General features: G+C 41.7%; 1 protein-coding gene across 2 annotated transcripts; it reads left to right on the top strand.

Moving 5' to 3' along the window:
* The first annotated feature begins 2,130 nt into the window (after positions 1–2,130).
* On the top strand, positions 2,131–5,412 carry LOC136520747 (probable calcium-binding protein CML21). Of its 2 annotated transcripts, none has more exons than XM_066514400.1 (5): positions 2,131–2,372; positions 2,818–3,103; positions 3,588–3,841; positions 4,246–4,420; positions 4,824–5,412. In XM_066514400.1, the coding sequence occupies exons 2-5, from the start codon at positions 2,908–2,910 to the stop codon at positions 4,925–4,927; spliced, it is 729 nt and encodes a 242-aa protein (XP_066370497.1). In that variant the 5' UTR covers positions 2,131–2,372; positions 2,818–2,907; the 3' UTR covers positions 4,928–5,412. The 2 variants fall into 2 exon arrangements, with proteins under 2 accessions (XP_066370497.1, XP_066370498.1); XM_066514401.1 differs by having other exon boundaries at positions 2,136–2,372; positions 3,642–3,841.
* Positions 5,413–13,102: the final 7,690 nt, after the last annotated feature.

The raw sequence follows: 13,102 nt of genomic DNA, 5'->3' as shown, positions 1-13,102 counted from the left end.
CGACTACATTTTAAAGCGCACATTGATTGACCTACCGATGGTCCTCAGCTGCCTCAGTGCCTCGTCAGTTTTGGCACGTAATGTGGTTGCTAACTTGTAGATTTGTTGGATGCATTATTGGGCTTAATGAATTTTGGGCATACCAAGTCCTTATCAAATCCGAGGAAAACGAATTATTGTCCTGCAAACCATGGTGGTGGTTGGTGCTTAACCTAAATGAGGACTCCAATGTAACCAGAAGCTTTTGACCATGTAATCAATCATGTAGGGCGTGATTAGTTGTTGGATTTTCTCTGATCAGGCCTAGGCGATGAGACTTTTCCTTGTTCGGTTTGCTGCATGAGCACCTGAGCCTGTATCTTTAGATGCAAAAGCATCCTCTAGCCTGGCTCCGGGGACATGAGGATGATGGCTGTATTTCTCCGGCCAGCTCACAGGATGCGAGTAATTAGCCATCTAACGATGTTGTTAATGCATTATTATCACATACTAAGTGATATTAACATATCCCAATTTAAATTAATGAGTAAAAAGATAAATTAAGAGCTAGGAGATACTAGTAGCACTATAAATATTATGATGATAATTGTTTATATTTTTTTTATCTACACCCCTACTTGTTTGAGCAACCAAACAACTTGTTATGACTGTCTAATTTTGTGATTAGCTACAAGGAGCCTGGACCCTAGATGTGAGCTAGGCTGGGCTTGTCCATGAGCCAATCACGCCTGTAGATCGACTTAACAAAGATCCAAGAATGGTCATAGATAGTAAATACCATTTTATACACATTAGTATGTTGTACATCAGGCTAATTGTAACTATGAATCTCAGATTGAGTCTTGTCTTGTAACACCATGTCAAGGGCTGTTCTTGTGCATGCGTTAGGTACCCGTTCTAAATTTCTCCGATACCTTTTTTTTTTTACAAAACTATAGTTTGTGTGCTTCTGATCTCTAGCTAGCTCATAGTAGCATTTTTTTAACTGAGTCATAGTAGCATTTTCTCAATGTTTTTAGTTCGTTTTTGTTTAGGGGATGATGATACTGGAGGAAGGTCAAGAACTCAAGCAGTCCAATGGTTGCTTTGGTAAAAATAGAGGTGGTAGTGGATTTAGATAATCTAAAATTTAATTGAACTTTAGTTGTTTTGAATGCATTCGGATGGGATGTATTGCATTTTAATGCTCATAATCCATTGGACATTAACTTGAAAAAAATCTAGTGCCGAATGAATTTTATATGGACTTGAATACTTGAGAGGTAGGTCAATTTTTAATGAGCAATCATATTAAGTCGTCTCCAAAAAATTTTTGATTTATTTCGCTAAAATTTTAAGGTGTGGACACAAGATTTTTAATTTAGGGTTTGACTTTCGACGTGGGCTGATATATATATATATATAGTCAAGTCGGTTTGCACAAAGTAGCTTGCAATCGCATTAAGTCATCTCTAATAAATTTTCTAATTTCGCTAAAATTTTAAGGTATGAACACGAGATTTTAAATATTGGATCTAGCTTTGGATATAAGCCATATTCGTTTCTCTTATAATCCGTACTTTTCAGCTTGATCAGTGTTTTTCTCTCACAACAAATCAGCCGGACATGCTTAGCCTTGTTTTTTCGGCGAAGCGAACGGAGCCATAGAATAAACAAGTAGTTCTAATGATTTTGTTAGACATTAACTATTTTGTAGTAGAATAGATTTGGAATTTGATTTTTTCCCCTTAATTTTAATTGGATTTATCTATATGAATTTGATGCTAATCCATTGCTACCTCTAACAAAAAAAAAAAAAAACAGCGAGTCTAGGAGCCACTGACCGGCTGCATTCATCGTTGACTCGTATGGATTGCCTCGGCGAGGTGATCTGGCGGCGGAGGCGGCTGCATTGGAGTGGTCACCGGTGACTATTGACTTGGTGAGGAGGAATATTTGACCGCTCCAGTCTGGAGTCTCCCGGTGTCGAGGTGTCAACACTCAACAGCACGCACGCCGCGTGCTATCTTGGCTCGGCTAGTCATCGATCGGTCATCCCAACGCCCGAGCAGGAGAGAGGCATTCCCACCGCCCATCACGCTGGACCCACCTGTCGGCCTCGCGAAGGGCGGAACACCTGAGGCCAACGCCGGCCGTGTTGCTTCTGCTGTAGTGCTGTCTCTCTAACCTCATCCCACCAAGCCAGCAGTCCAAGCACGAAAGCCCCCCAGGCCGGCCCGAATAATCCCCTGCGGATTCCCCCCTCCCGAAGGCCAAAGCTCGGACCTTTCCCTCGTCAAACCGATTCTCAACCCCGGCGGACTCCGCGCAGGGCTCACATCGCCGATCCCGCTCCCGGATTCTCTTGGTGCCGCCAGGAGACAGGCGTCCAGGCAAGCGCTCCTCGTCTTGCAATCTTCTTCCCTTCTCGTCGCCGTTCGATTCCGCACTAGCTCGCACCGATCCTTGTTTCTTGATTTGTTTTGGTGGGTTCGCTGGTACACTGACAACGAACTGGCTGCTATTCCTCTTTTCCTCAGAGTGGAATCGGGCAGAGGGAACTGGCTGCTATTCCCTTTTTCCTTGCGTTCAATCTTGATATTATTTTTCTTTAAGGTTCTCTGTTGTCTCCTGTGGACGTATATGTTTCTACTGTTAATATCTCATCTCGTAATTGCATACGGGGCGCGATTATGATGGTGAAATCCTGTTCTTGTTACTCAGACAGCCTCCCTGTTCGGCGTCTCGATTGCTTCCACTCCTTGCAGAACATTATTCTACTTGAAACAGCTGTCATGCATGAGTGATGATGCTTAACTGATTGCTATTCATTTTCAGATTTTCAGCTGCTCCGTGTGTATCTGATCGGGGGCTTCTTCGGTTGAAAGAAAAAAAATATATATCGGGGTCACTATCTGAACTGCTAGCATGGGGGCTGTGCTTGGACGGCATGACACCCACAAGCGGAGTTTCCATGGTTCGAAGCTGGAGGCAAAGATGGTTGATGCTATGCAGCAGAGAGCGTCGCATGGAACTTCACTGAAATCGTTCGATAGTATTATCATGAAGTTCCCCAAAATTGACGAGAGTTTTAGAAAATGCAAGACTATCTTCGAACAATTTGGTGAGTTCTGCCCTTTTGCTTGTGCTTTGGAGAGTCTGGACACTTTCGTGCTTTTCGTGAAAATGCCAATGTGTCATGTGGCAATTTGGTGATTAAGCTTCTTTTCAATTGTATTTCTCAAGATTCAGAACTGGACCTGATAGTTTCACTTACTCATTTAGTGCTGTTTTACATATAGTTATAGTTCTTGTCATAAACTGTTCAAATTCTCATAATTTATGCCAATGCTTGTTTATTCGTTTTCCCTTTGATTCCTATGCTTCTGTTGTTTACACCTCCCTCTGCTTCTATTTCTTCATTTATGATCAAACTTATAACTCCTAAGCATTTAGTATTCACTACATGGTTGTAAGGTAGCGACATCCTATCTCTTTTATTTACTAAAAAGAAAACATGTGTGTCAGTGGGAAGTAATCAAAGTGGGAAGACTGTTATGCTCTGTGGAATATTTGTTGACCTGCGCTAATGGAGACAACTATTTTAGACATTGTCAGTTTTCATGTTCCCATTCATGTGTCAAGAAGTGGTGCTTTTGCAGATGAAGATTCCAATGGCGAAATAGATAAAGAAGAACTGAAACATTGTTTTCAAAAGCTGGAAATCTCATTCACAGAGGAGGAGATATGTGATCTCTTTGAAGCTTGCGATATAAATGAAGACATGGGCATGAAGTTCAATGAGTTCATTGTCTTTCTGTGCCTTGTCTATCTTCTCAATGAACCAGCTGTCTCAGAAGCAGTATCCTTCATAAGTCATATTAATTCACATAGTAACATCCTGATTGTATTATTAGTGTTATTGTCACGTTGTGTAGTGTTGGTACAGAGGTATGCTAATGTAATTTTACTTTACTTATTAAAAAAAATAATTTTACTTTGATATTTTTTCTTAAATCCATTAGCGAAGTTGTGGTTTATTTATATAATTACATGTGGTTCCTATTGGCAGATTTGAGATACTGATAGTGATGCATTATGTTAGTGGAACACCATTTTTCATCCTAATATAAGCTTGCCACAATTTTGATTGGATTATGAAGGTTTGTAGATTTACTGTGAGAAATTTTTGCACTCAGGCTCTGTTTTATATTTATTATGCCATTTCTGTCAGGAGTATTCCTGTTTCCTTTACATACTTCACAGAAGATAAAGATGGGCCTAGGAAATCTTGAGGCAACTTTTGAGACCTTGGTTGATGCATTTGTCTTCTTGGATAAGAATAAAGATGGGTACGTGAGCAAGGATGAGATGATTCAAGCAATAAATGAGACCACGACAGGAGAGCGCTCTTCTGGCCGTATAGCCATGAAAAGATTTGGTCAGTTTTCTATTTCTTGGTAGCTCCATACCTACTAGTCTTTTGTGTAAGTGAACCACCACATGTTCTTCTCGGTTGGACCACTCCCTTCCTACCTACTAGTCTTTGCTGAGAGGGAAAAGAGGTACACAGGGGAGGGGGGAGGGGGGGGGGGGGGGCGTCTCTTTAAATAAAAATGCTTCTTTCCAAAGAAAGAAAGGCACCTATTCAGGAAAACGACGAGTTTCCTAATGTCTGTTCAGTACATCTCTAGTCATCTGAAATGCTTAGCTTCACATCAAACTTTAGCTGCTTCCTTTCTGTGAAGTCTAAAAACTTGCACACTCATAATTCCTGTTACTATTTTGAAACTTCTATCATATCTTTCCATTCCTGATGTTTACCTTTCTTTACATGGCACCAGAGGAAATGGACTGGGACAAGAATGGAATGGTGACATTCAAGGAATTTCTGTTTGCCTTCACTCGTTGGGTAGGGATTGATGAAAATGAGGACGACGATGAATGAGGACGACAATGAATGAGGACTGTGAAGGCTGTTTATTCTTCAAGGGTTAGGACAAGATCAGCCCTGGAGAGGCTGGAAATGAATGACAGATAAAAGTAGTTGATGTTCATTGGTTGCTTGTTGATCATGATCATGTCATTGTTAATAGAATGTGTCAACATACTCCTAGTAGGATGACTTGCATGTCTCAACACTGGTATCAATGTTACAGTTGCTATCTATTACTAAATCTGCTCCCCTTGTTGCCGTTCGATTCCGCCCTAGCTTTTTAATTCGTGTCAAGCTTCTTGTTTCTTGATTTGTATTGGTGGGTTCGTTGGTACATTGAGAACAAACTAGCTACTATTCCCCTTTTCCTCAGGGTGGAATTGGAGTGCACAGGGAACAAGGTGCCCCCTTGCTATAAATCTTGAATCTTGATATCCTTTTTCCAATGAACTCTGTTGTCTCCTTATATATTTCTACTATTATAGTATCTTATCTCATTTCTCATACTTGCATACGGGGCATGATTATTATGGTGAAATCATGTTCTTGTGACTTGGGCCTGTTTGTTCAGAGCTAAGAGTTTCAGACAGCCTCCTTGTTCGGTGTCTCGATTGCTTCCACTCCTTGCACAACATTATGCTACTTGAAACGGCTGTCATCCATGACGGCATGAGTGATGATGCTAAACTTGATTGTTATTCGTTTTCAGATTTTAGCTGATCCGTGTGTATCTGATCAGCGGCTTCTTTTCTTGAAAAAGCTTGGGGTCACTATCTGCACTGCTACCATGGGGGCTGTGCTTGGAGGGCATGAACCTACAAGCGGAGTTTCCATGGTTCAAAGCTGGAGCGAAGATGGCTGATAGCTTGATGCTATGCAGAAGATGACTGATAGCTTGATGCTATCCTCGTGACTAACATGACTAACGTGGCATCACGTATTCACGTAGGTCGTCTGAGGTGGCACCACCTTGACTAAACTGTCTTACAAACCATCCAATTAGCAAACACAGCCAATTTTAATAGTTACGAGAACAGAAAACTGTTAAACCTTGAACAGGATCTATAGATATAGAACTAGTATGTCTACTTGCTGTTGAATAGAATCATGAACCATAGAACATCTACTAGCGCAGTAACAGTAGGTAGAACAAGAGAAAAAGGGAGGGGTAGAAGATGAACGTGTCAAACCTAACACCGCAGAGGGAGTCGATCCAGAAGCGTCGGCCATCTCGTTCGTCGGTGAAGTCTGCGCACGGGCAGCGATGTTCGGGGAAGAGGTCGATGAAGCCATCGACGTCGGTGGAGCGGGGCGGCGAGGCTGGTGGCTTTCCGTTACTGGTTGCGCCCCTCTAGATCGGATTAGGGTTTAGATTTCGGTGGGGAGCTCAGCTCAGGCGAACCTCATGACTTGAGCCGTCGACCCACCTCTATTTATTGCGCAGTGTGACAGAGGTCCTCCAGCCATAGTGGGCTGGGCGCCCCTGATCAGGGCGCGGATCAAAGGCCCAACTGGGTCGTTGGGCCCAGTTTGAGATTGGAGATCAATTTAACAATCTTCCCCTTTATCTCCTACCATCTTTTAATTTCATATCATTTACTTTTATTCATTCCATTACAGATTAACGCATAGAGCATGTTTCATCGTCACGGTCAACTGCCGATAGATTTAACAGCTACAACACACCGCTCTGTTCTGAAATAGATACTTAACTTTGGGCCTTCTTTTATCCAGGAATTATAGGCTTTCCCTTAAACCCATGCCGGCTACATGTTCTCTGAACACGTTGGGTGGTAAGCCTTTTGTAAGCGGATCCACGAGCATCTTTTCGGTACTTATATGCTCAAGACTTATGACATGATCGTGGACTTTATCTTTCACAACATAATACTTTATGTCAATGTGTTTGGTAACACCACTTGATTTATTATTGTGAGCACACTGTACTGTCGGATTATTATCGCAGTATAACTTAAATGGTCTATAGATGTCGTCAACCACCTTCAAACCGGGTATGAACTTCTTTAGCCAGTTCACCTGCCCCGTTACCTCATAACACGCTACAAACTCGGCATACATTATGGACGATGTAGTGACGGTTTGCTTTGAGCTTTTCCATAAAATAGCTCCCCCTGCGAGAGTGAATACATATCCAGACGTGGATTTTCTATCATCTCCCGCATAATCAGAATCTGAATATCCCACTATATGGAGTGAATCAGATCTTCTATACGTCATCATGAGGCCTTTCGTTCCTTGCAAATAACGCAAGACTTTCTTTACTAATTTCCAGTATTCTGTTATAGGATTGCTATGGAATCTGACAAGTAACCCGGTAACAAATGTCAAGTCAGGGTGCATACATACTTGAGCATATTGTAAGCTTTCGATAGCTAAAGCATATAGAACCGTTTTCATTTGATCGATCTCATATTGGTTCCTGGGGTATTGAAAATTCTCATATCTGTCGCCCTTGACTATAGGAACAGGTGAGGGACTACATTTGTGCATACTGAATTTCTTTAAAATCCTTTCTATGTATGTCTTTTGTGACAGTTCTAATACCCCTTTACTTCTATCTCGGTGAATCTCGATCCCTAGAACGAACGAGGCTTCACCAAGATCTTTTATATCAAATTTTGAGAACAAAAACTTCTTTCTCTCCAGTAGTAGACTGACATCACTACTAGCAAGTAAGATATCGCCCACATACAGGACAAGGAAGATAAACTTCCCATTCTTAAACTTTGCATAGACACAATTGTCCTCAACATTCTCTTTAAACCCAAAATTCCCTATTGTCTGATCAAACTTCAAGTACCACTATCTTAAAGCTTGTTTTAATCCATAAATAGATTTCTTTAGGCGGCATCCCATTCGTTCTTTTCCTTCCATGACAAACCTTTCGGTTGTGCCATATAAACATTTTCCTCCAAGTCCCTGTTGAGGAATGTCATCTTTACATCCATCTGATGTAATTCTAAATCGTAATGTGCCACTAATGCCATTATGATTCTGAAGGAATCTTTATAGGAGACTGGAGAAAGGTCTCATTGTAATCAATCCCTTCTCTTTGCGTAAAGCCTTTTGCCACAAGTCATACTTTATATCTCTCTATATTCCCTTGAGAGAAGTTTTATTTTGTAGACCCATTTACAGCCTACTGTTTTGGCTTCTTTAGGAATTATTTCCAAGTCCCAAACTTTATTGGCATTCATAGATTTCATTTTATCTTACATGGCTTCAAGCCACTTTGATGAATGATCACTTCTTATGGCTTCTTCAAATGAGGTGGGATCATACTCCGTTTGAAATTTTGCAGTGTTGTATACTTTATAGTCAGCAGGAATAGCTGATTTTCTAAATCTTTGAGACCTTCTAGGGGCCTCCACATTTGGCACATCTTCTGTTTGAGGTTGTTGTTGCTCCCCCTCATGTGTGGCAATAGGTTCTACAGGATCCTGAAGAACAGGTTCCTCATCGTCATTCATTGTTGCCACAGGCGGAATAACAATAGGTGCTGGCACCATAGTATCTTGCACTGTTGGTGCAGCGACAACAGGTAGTGAAAAAAATGGCTCATGAATCACCGGAGTGGGCGCATACACCCGCTTCTCTTCAAGGTCAATTTCTCGAGCTACCATGCTCTCCCTCATCATTTCATCCTCTAGGAAGACAGCGTGTCTCGTTTCCACAAACTTTGTATGTCTGTCCGGACAGTAGAAACGAAAACCTTTTGACTTTTCTGGGTAGCCAATCAAATGACAACTTACTATTTTGGGATCTAGCTTTCCAATGTTTGGGTTAAATACTTTAGCCTCAGCAGGATTCCCCCACACACGTAATTGGTTTAGTGAGGGTACTCTTCCTGTCCACAACTCATACGGTGTTTTGGGCACCGACTTACTTGGTACTCTATTGAGAATATGAATGGCGGTTTTTAACGCCTCCATCCATAGGCTCAACGGTAAGGTAGAGTAACTTATCATACTGCGCACCATATCCATTAGGGTACGATTGCGTCTTTCAGCTACTCCATTCTGTTGAGGTTCGCCCGGTGTAGAATACTGGGCTACTATGCCATTCTCCTGTAAGAACCTTGCAAAAGATCTAGAAACTTAGCCATATGGGGTATGCCGACCGTAGTACTCCCCCCACGGTCGGACCTGACTATCTTAATCTTTAAATTATGTTGATTTTCAACTTCTGCCTTAAATATCTTAAATTTATCTAATGCTTTTATTCTTTCTTTAATTGGATAAATGTAGCCATAACGGGAGTAATCATCTGTGAATGTTATGAACGAATCATAACCATCCACACTCTTTATAGGAAACAAACCATAGATGTCCATGTGAATAATCTGTAAAATTCCTGCGCTTCGTTTGGCATCTTTCTTAATTTTCTTTATATACTTTCCTTTTATGCATTCTCTGTATTGTTTTAAATCTGAGAGCTCTAATGGAGGAAGAATATCATTCTTAACTAGTCTTTCTATTCTCCCCCTCGAAATATGGCATAAACGACAGTGTCATAATTTCAACAACGCATCATGAGCTCTCTTTCGTTTTCTGTTTACATCCGTAGATGAGGATACATTCTCATTGTCGCACACAATGTTCCCATCATCGCATACAGCATTCACATCATCACGTAGTGATAACAAATAAAGCTTATTTTGTAAGATAGCAAGACCAACACATGCATTATTAAATGTTATTTTATATTTGTCATTTCCAAAATGGCAATCATATCTATCATTGTCCAAGCATGAAACATTAATCAAGTTTCTCTGTAAAGAGAGAACATAAAGTACATCTCTAAGTAAAAGTGTGAATCCATCAGCAAGCTCTAGAGAAAGATTGCCAACGGCTTCGACATCTGCTCGAACTCTATTTGCAACTTTAACGTGTCTTTCTCTTTTTTGCGTAGTCCTCATCGAACGGAATCCCTGTAAAGAATTAGCAACATGAACAGTTGCACCTGAGTCAATCCACCAAGTAGATTTTAAATATTGTACATATAGTGATTCATTTATGAACGTAATAATGTTCTCACATTTCTTTGCCATGATCATCTTTAAGTAATCGGGATAATCTTTCTTATAATGTCCCATCTTCTTGCAATAGAGACACTGATCTTTCTCTACTATGAACTTGTTTTGCTGAGGCTGATGCAGCATGGGACCCTTTTCTTTTGGCTTTGAGGAGGAGTTAGCATTATTATTTTTTTTCTTGTTGTCTTTCACATAATTTATAGTGTCACCATTAGCAGCTTTCGTTCTCTCCTCTTGCACACACATAGCCATAAGCCTCTCTAAGTTTTCCTTCTCGAGCTGTATGTTGTAATTGACAACAAAAGTGTCAAATTCTTTTGGCAAGGAAGCAAAAATCAGATGGATAAGGAACTCTTACTTGAGAGCCAGATCTATTGGTTTTAGCTTGGATGCTAAATTGCTTATCCTTAGTATGTGCTATCTTATACCACCATTTTCAGAGTACCTCTCTGTCACCAGCTGCTTTATCAGCTGGGTAGCATATGTCTTTGAAGAGCCAGTGAACTGACTCTTTATTTTATCGAGGTACTCGGTGATGGTGTCACACTCTGGGATTGAGCCCACAATTGTAGGCTCAATCGTGTTCTTTATCATAGCCAAATATTTTTTATTGGTAGTGACCCACTTCCTATGTTCAAGGTCATAGAACATCTTTTGGGATGTAAAATCTCTTTCTCTGGTTGCCTAAGCGGCATCAGCCTCGTTTGTCTCCTTCACCGGTGCCACAGGATCAGTGGGACATGGTGAGGTGACTACCCAGTCCACCTCAGCCAAGATGAAGGTCAGGTCAATCTTTTTCTTCCACTCTGTGTAGTTGTCACTTTTGGGAGTGGGGATCTCTTTGATACAACCCATCAAGTTGTATCCGCCTGAAAACACAATTCATATGGAGTGAGAACATAAACATAATAATAACAATTGCATTCCTTAGTTCCAACGTTGGTTAAAATTAAAACATACAATTATCCTCTACACTAATTCTACATCACCGTTGGACAGAAATAGAATTAATGCATGACAAAACATCATAATATTGCCATTAATCAATGTTGGTCAGAATAATAACAATATTATAATAAACTAAAAAACATATCCATTTTTCAAAATTAAATTCTCCCGTTGATTTGAATTTAATAATGAAAATAACAACTTTAAATACGCAGTGGAAAGAGTAAATAGTCTCATTATTATTTTTTCTAGAAACTTTATAGTACTATACTTTTCTCTGAACAAAATTATCGTTGGATCAAAATTGTGCAGAGTAAGACATCAAAATTCAATTGAAATTCATCAAATATGTATCCAAAATGTTTCTGGAAAAATAAAAACAATATTGTTCCTTCGGCCCAGCAACAAAAACCAGCTCGGCCCGTTCTCTGCGCGCGCTGCCCGCACCCAGGCCACAACCTAGGCCTAGGCCGGCAAAGCCGCAAAGCGCGCTCGCCCGCCTAGGCCGCAAGTTAGCCCGACCGTTCATAGGCGCTCGATCGAGATCGACGGCTCAGCATCATTTTTGCACGAACAAAACCTTGGCGACGGCGTCGTCACCTCGAACCCTAGGTCATTCACTGCCTCCCTTCCTCTCTCTTCACCGCTCTCCTTCCTCAGCGCAGCAGCAATAAGCGGCGAACGAGCAAAGCGCAAGATGCAGTGAAGCTTGGCGCCGGCGCTGGCCCCTTCGTCGGCGCACGCGCTCCTCACGTGGGTGAGCGCGCCGCCGTCGAGCGGACTAGCGGCGATACCCTTTGCCGAAGCTCGCATGGCTCGGCCTTCTTCCTGCATGCCGGTGAGGTGGCAGCACAGTCAACAGCGAGGTAGGCCCCTTCCCCTTCTCCCCTTTCTCCTTTCCTTCATCTGCTTTTGGATTTTCATCTCGAATTTCATCCGATTAGGGATTAGGGTTAGGGTTAGGGTTAGGTTTTCGTTCACTGTTCATCTTCCCCGACGAGTTAGTGTACGGTTGAGTCACTGTTCTTCTTCCCTGATGGGTTAGGGTTTGTTTCCCGATTAGGGTTAGGGTTTCAATCCAAAAACAGATTGAACCCTCTGTTCTTTTCTTAGATCCGAATGGATTTAATCTGATAGGCTAGATCTATACCCAAACAAGGCTCTGGTACCATTGTTAAACCTTGAACAGGATCTATAGACATAGAACTAGCATGTCTACTAGCTGTTGAATAGAATTATAAACCCTAGAACATCTACTAGTGCAGTAACAATAGGTAGAACAAGAGAAAAAGGAGGGGTAGAAGATGGACGTGTCAAACCTGACACCACAGAGGGAGTCAATCCAGAAGCGTCGGCCATCTTATTCGTTGGTGAAGTCTGCGCATGGGCAGCGACGTTTAGGGAAGTGGTCGATGAAGCCGTCGACGTCAGTGGAGCGGGGCGACGCGGCTGGTGGCTTCTCGTCACTGGCTGCACCCCTCTAGATCAGAATAGGATTTAGATTTTGGTGGGGAGCTCGGCTCAGGCAAACCTCATGACTTGAGCCGTCGGCCCTATAAGGTCGAGATGGCGACTAGAGGGGAGGGTGAATAGTCGTTTCTAAAACTTAATCACGTCGGCTGACCGAAACAAGTGCGGAGTTAAAATTATCGGTCTAGCCAAGACTACACCCCTCTATCTATGTTCTCTAACACCTTGCAAAGATCCTAATTAAGCAACAAAGGTGCCAGGCTAACTAGAGCTCACCTAACCAATTCTAGGACCAAGGTCACATAAACCTATGCCACTAGTATTTCAAGCAATGATGGAGCTCCTACACATGCTAGTAAGCAAAAGCACAAAGCCAACTAAGCTCACTAGCAATGCTCAATAACAAGGCAACCAATACCAAATTAGAGAGCGCAAATACTTAGCTACATAAACTAAGCAAAGTGACTAACAAGGTTATACAAACTAAATTAGCCACGCAAGGGAGCTACTTCTATGCTACACAAGCAAGAAGGTAACTAGTGAGCTACACAAGCTAACTAATTATAAGAGCAACTACACAAGCATAATGTATAAGAAAGTAATTACAAGCTTGTGTAATGAGGATGCAAACCAATAGGAAGAACAAGGTTGACACGGTGATTTTTCTCCCGAGGTTCACGTGCTTGCCAACACGCTAGTCCCCGTTGTGTCGA

The sequence above is a fragment of the Miscanthus floridulus genome, chromosome 18, assembly GCF_019320115.1.
Source record: "Miscanthus floridulus cultivar M001 chromosome 18, ASM1932011v1, whole genome shotgun sequence".
In the NCBI taxonomy this organism is placed as follows: Eukaryota; Viridiplantae; Streptophyta; class Magnoliopsida; order Poales; family Poaceae; genus Miscanthus; species Miscanthus floridulus.
This window is presented reverse-complemented; position numbering and strand designations above follow the sequence as displayed.

Coding starts and splice junctions, on each gene's coding strand:
- LOC136520747 (XM_066514400.1), top strand. CDS start 2,908: ATGGGGGCTGTGCTTGGACGGCATGACACCCACAAGCGGAGTTTCCAT. Junction 3,104..3,587: donor GACTATCTTCGAACAATTTG/GTGAGTTCTGCC, acceptor CAACTATTTTAG/ACATTGTCAGTTTTCATGTT. Junction 3,842..4,245: donor AACCAGCTGTCTCAGAAGCA/GTATCCTTCATA, acceptor CATACTTCACAG/AAGATAAAGATGGGCCTAGG.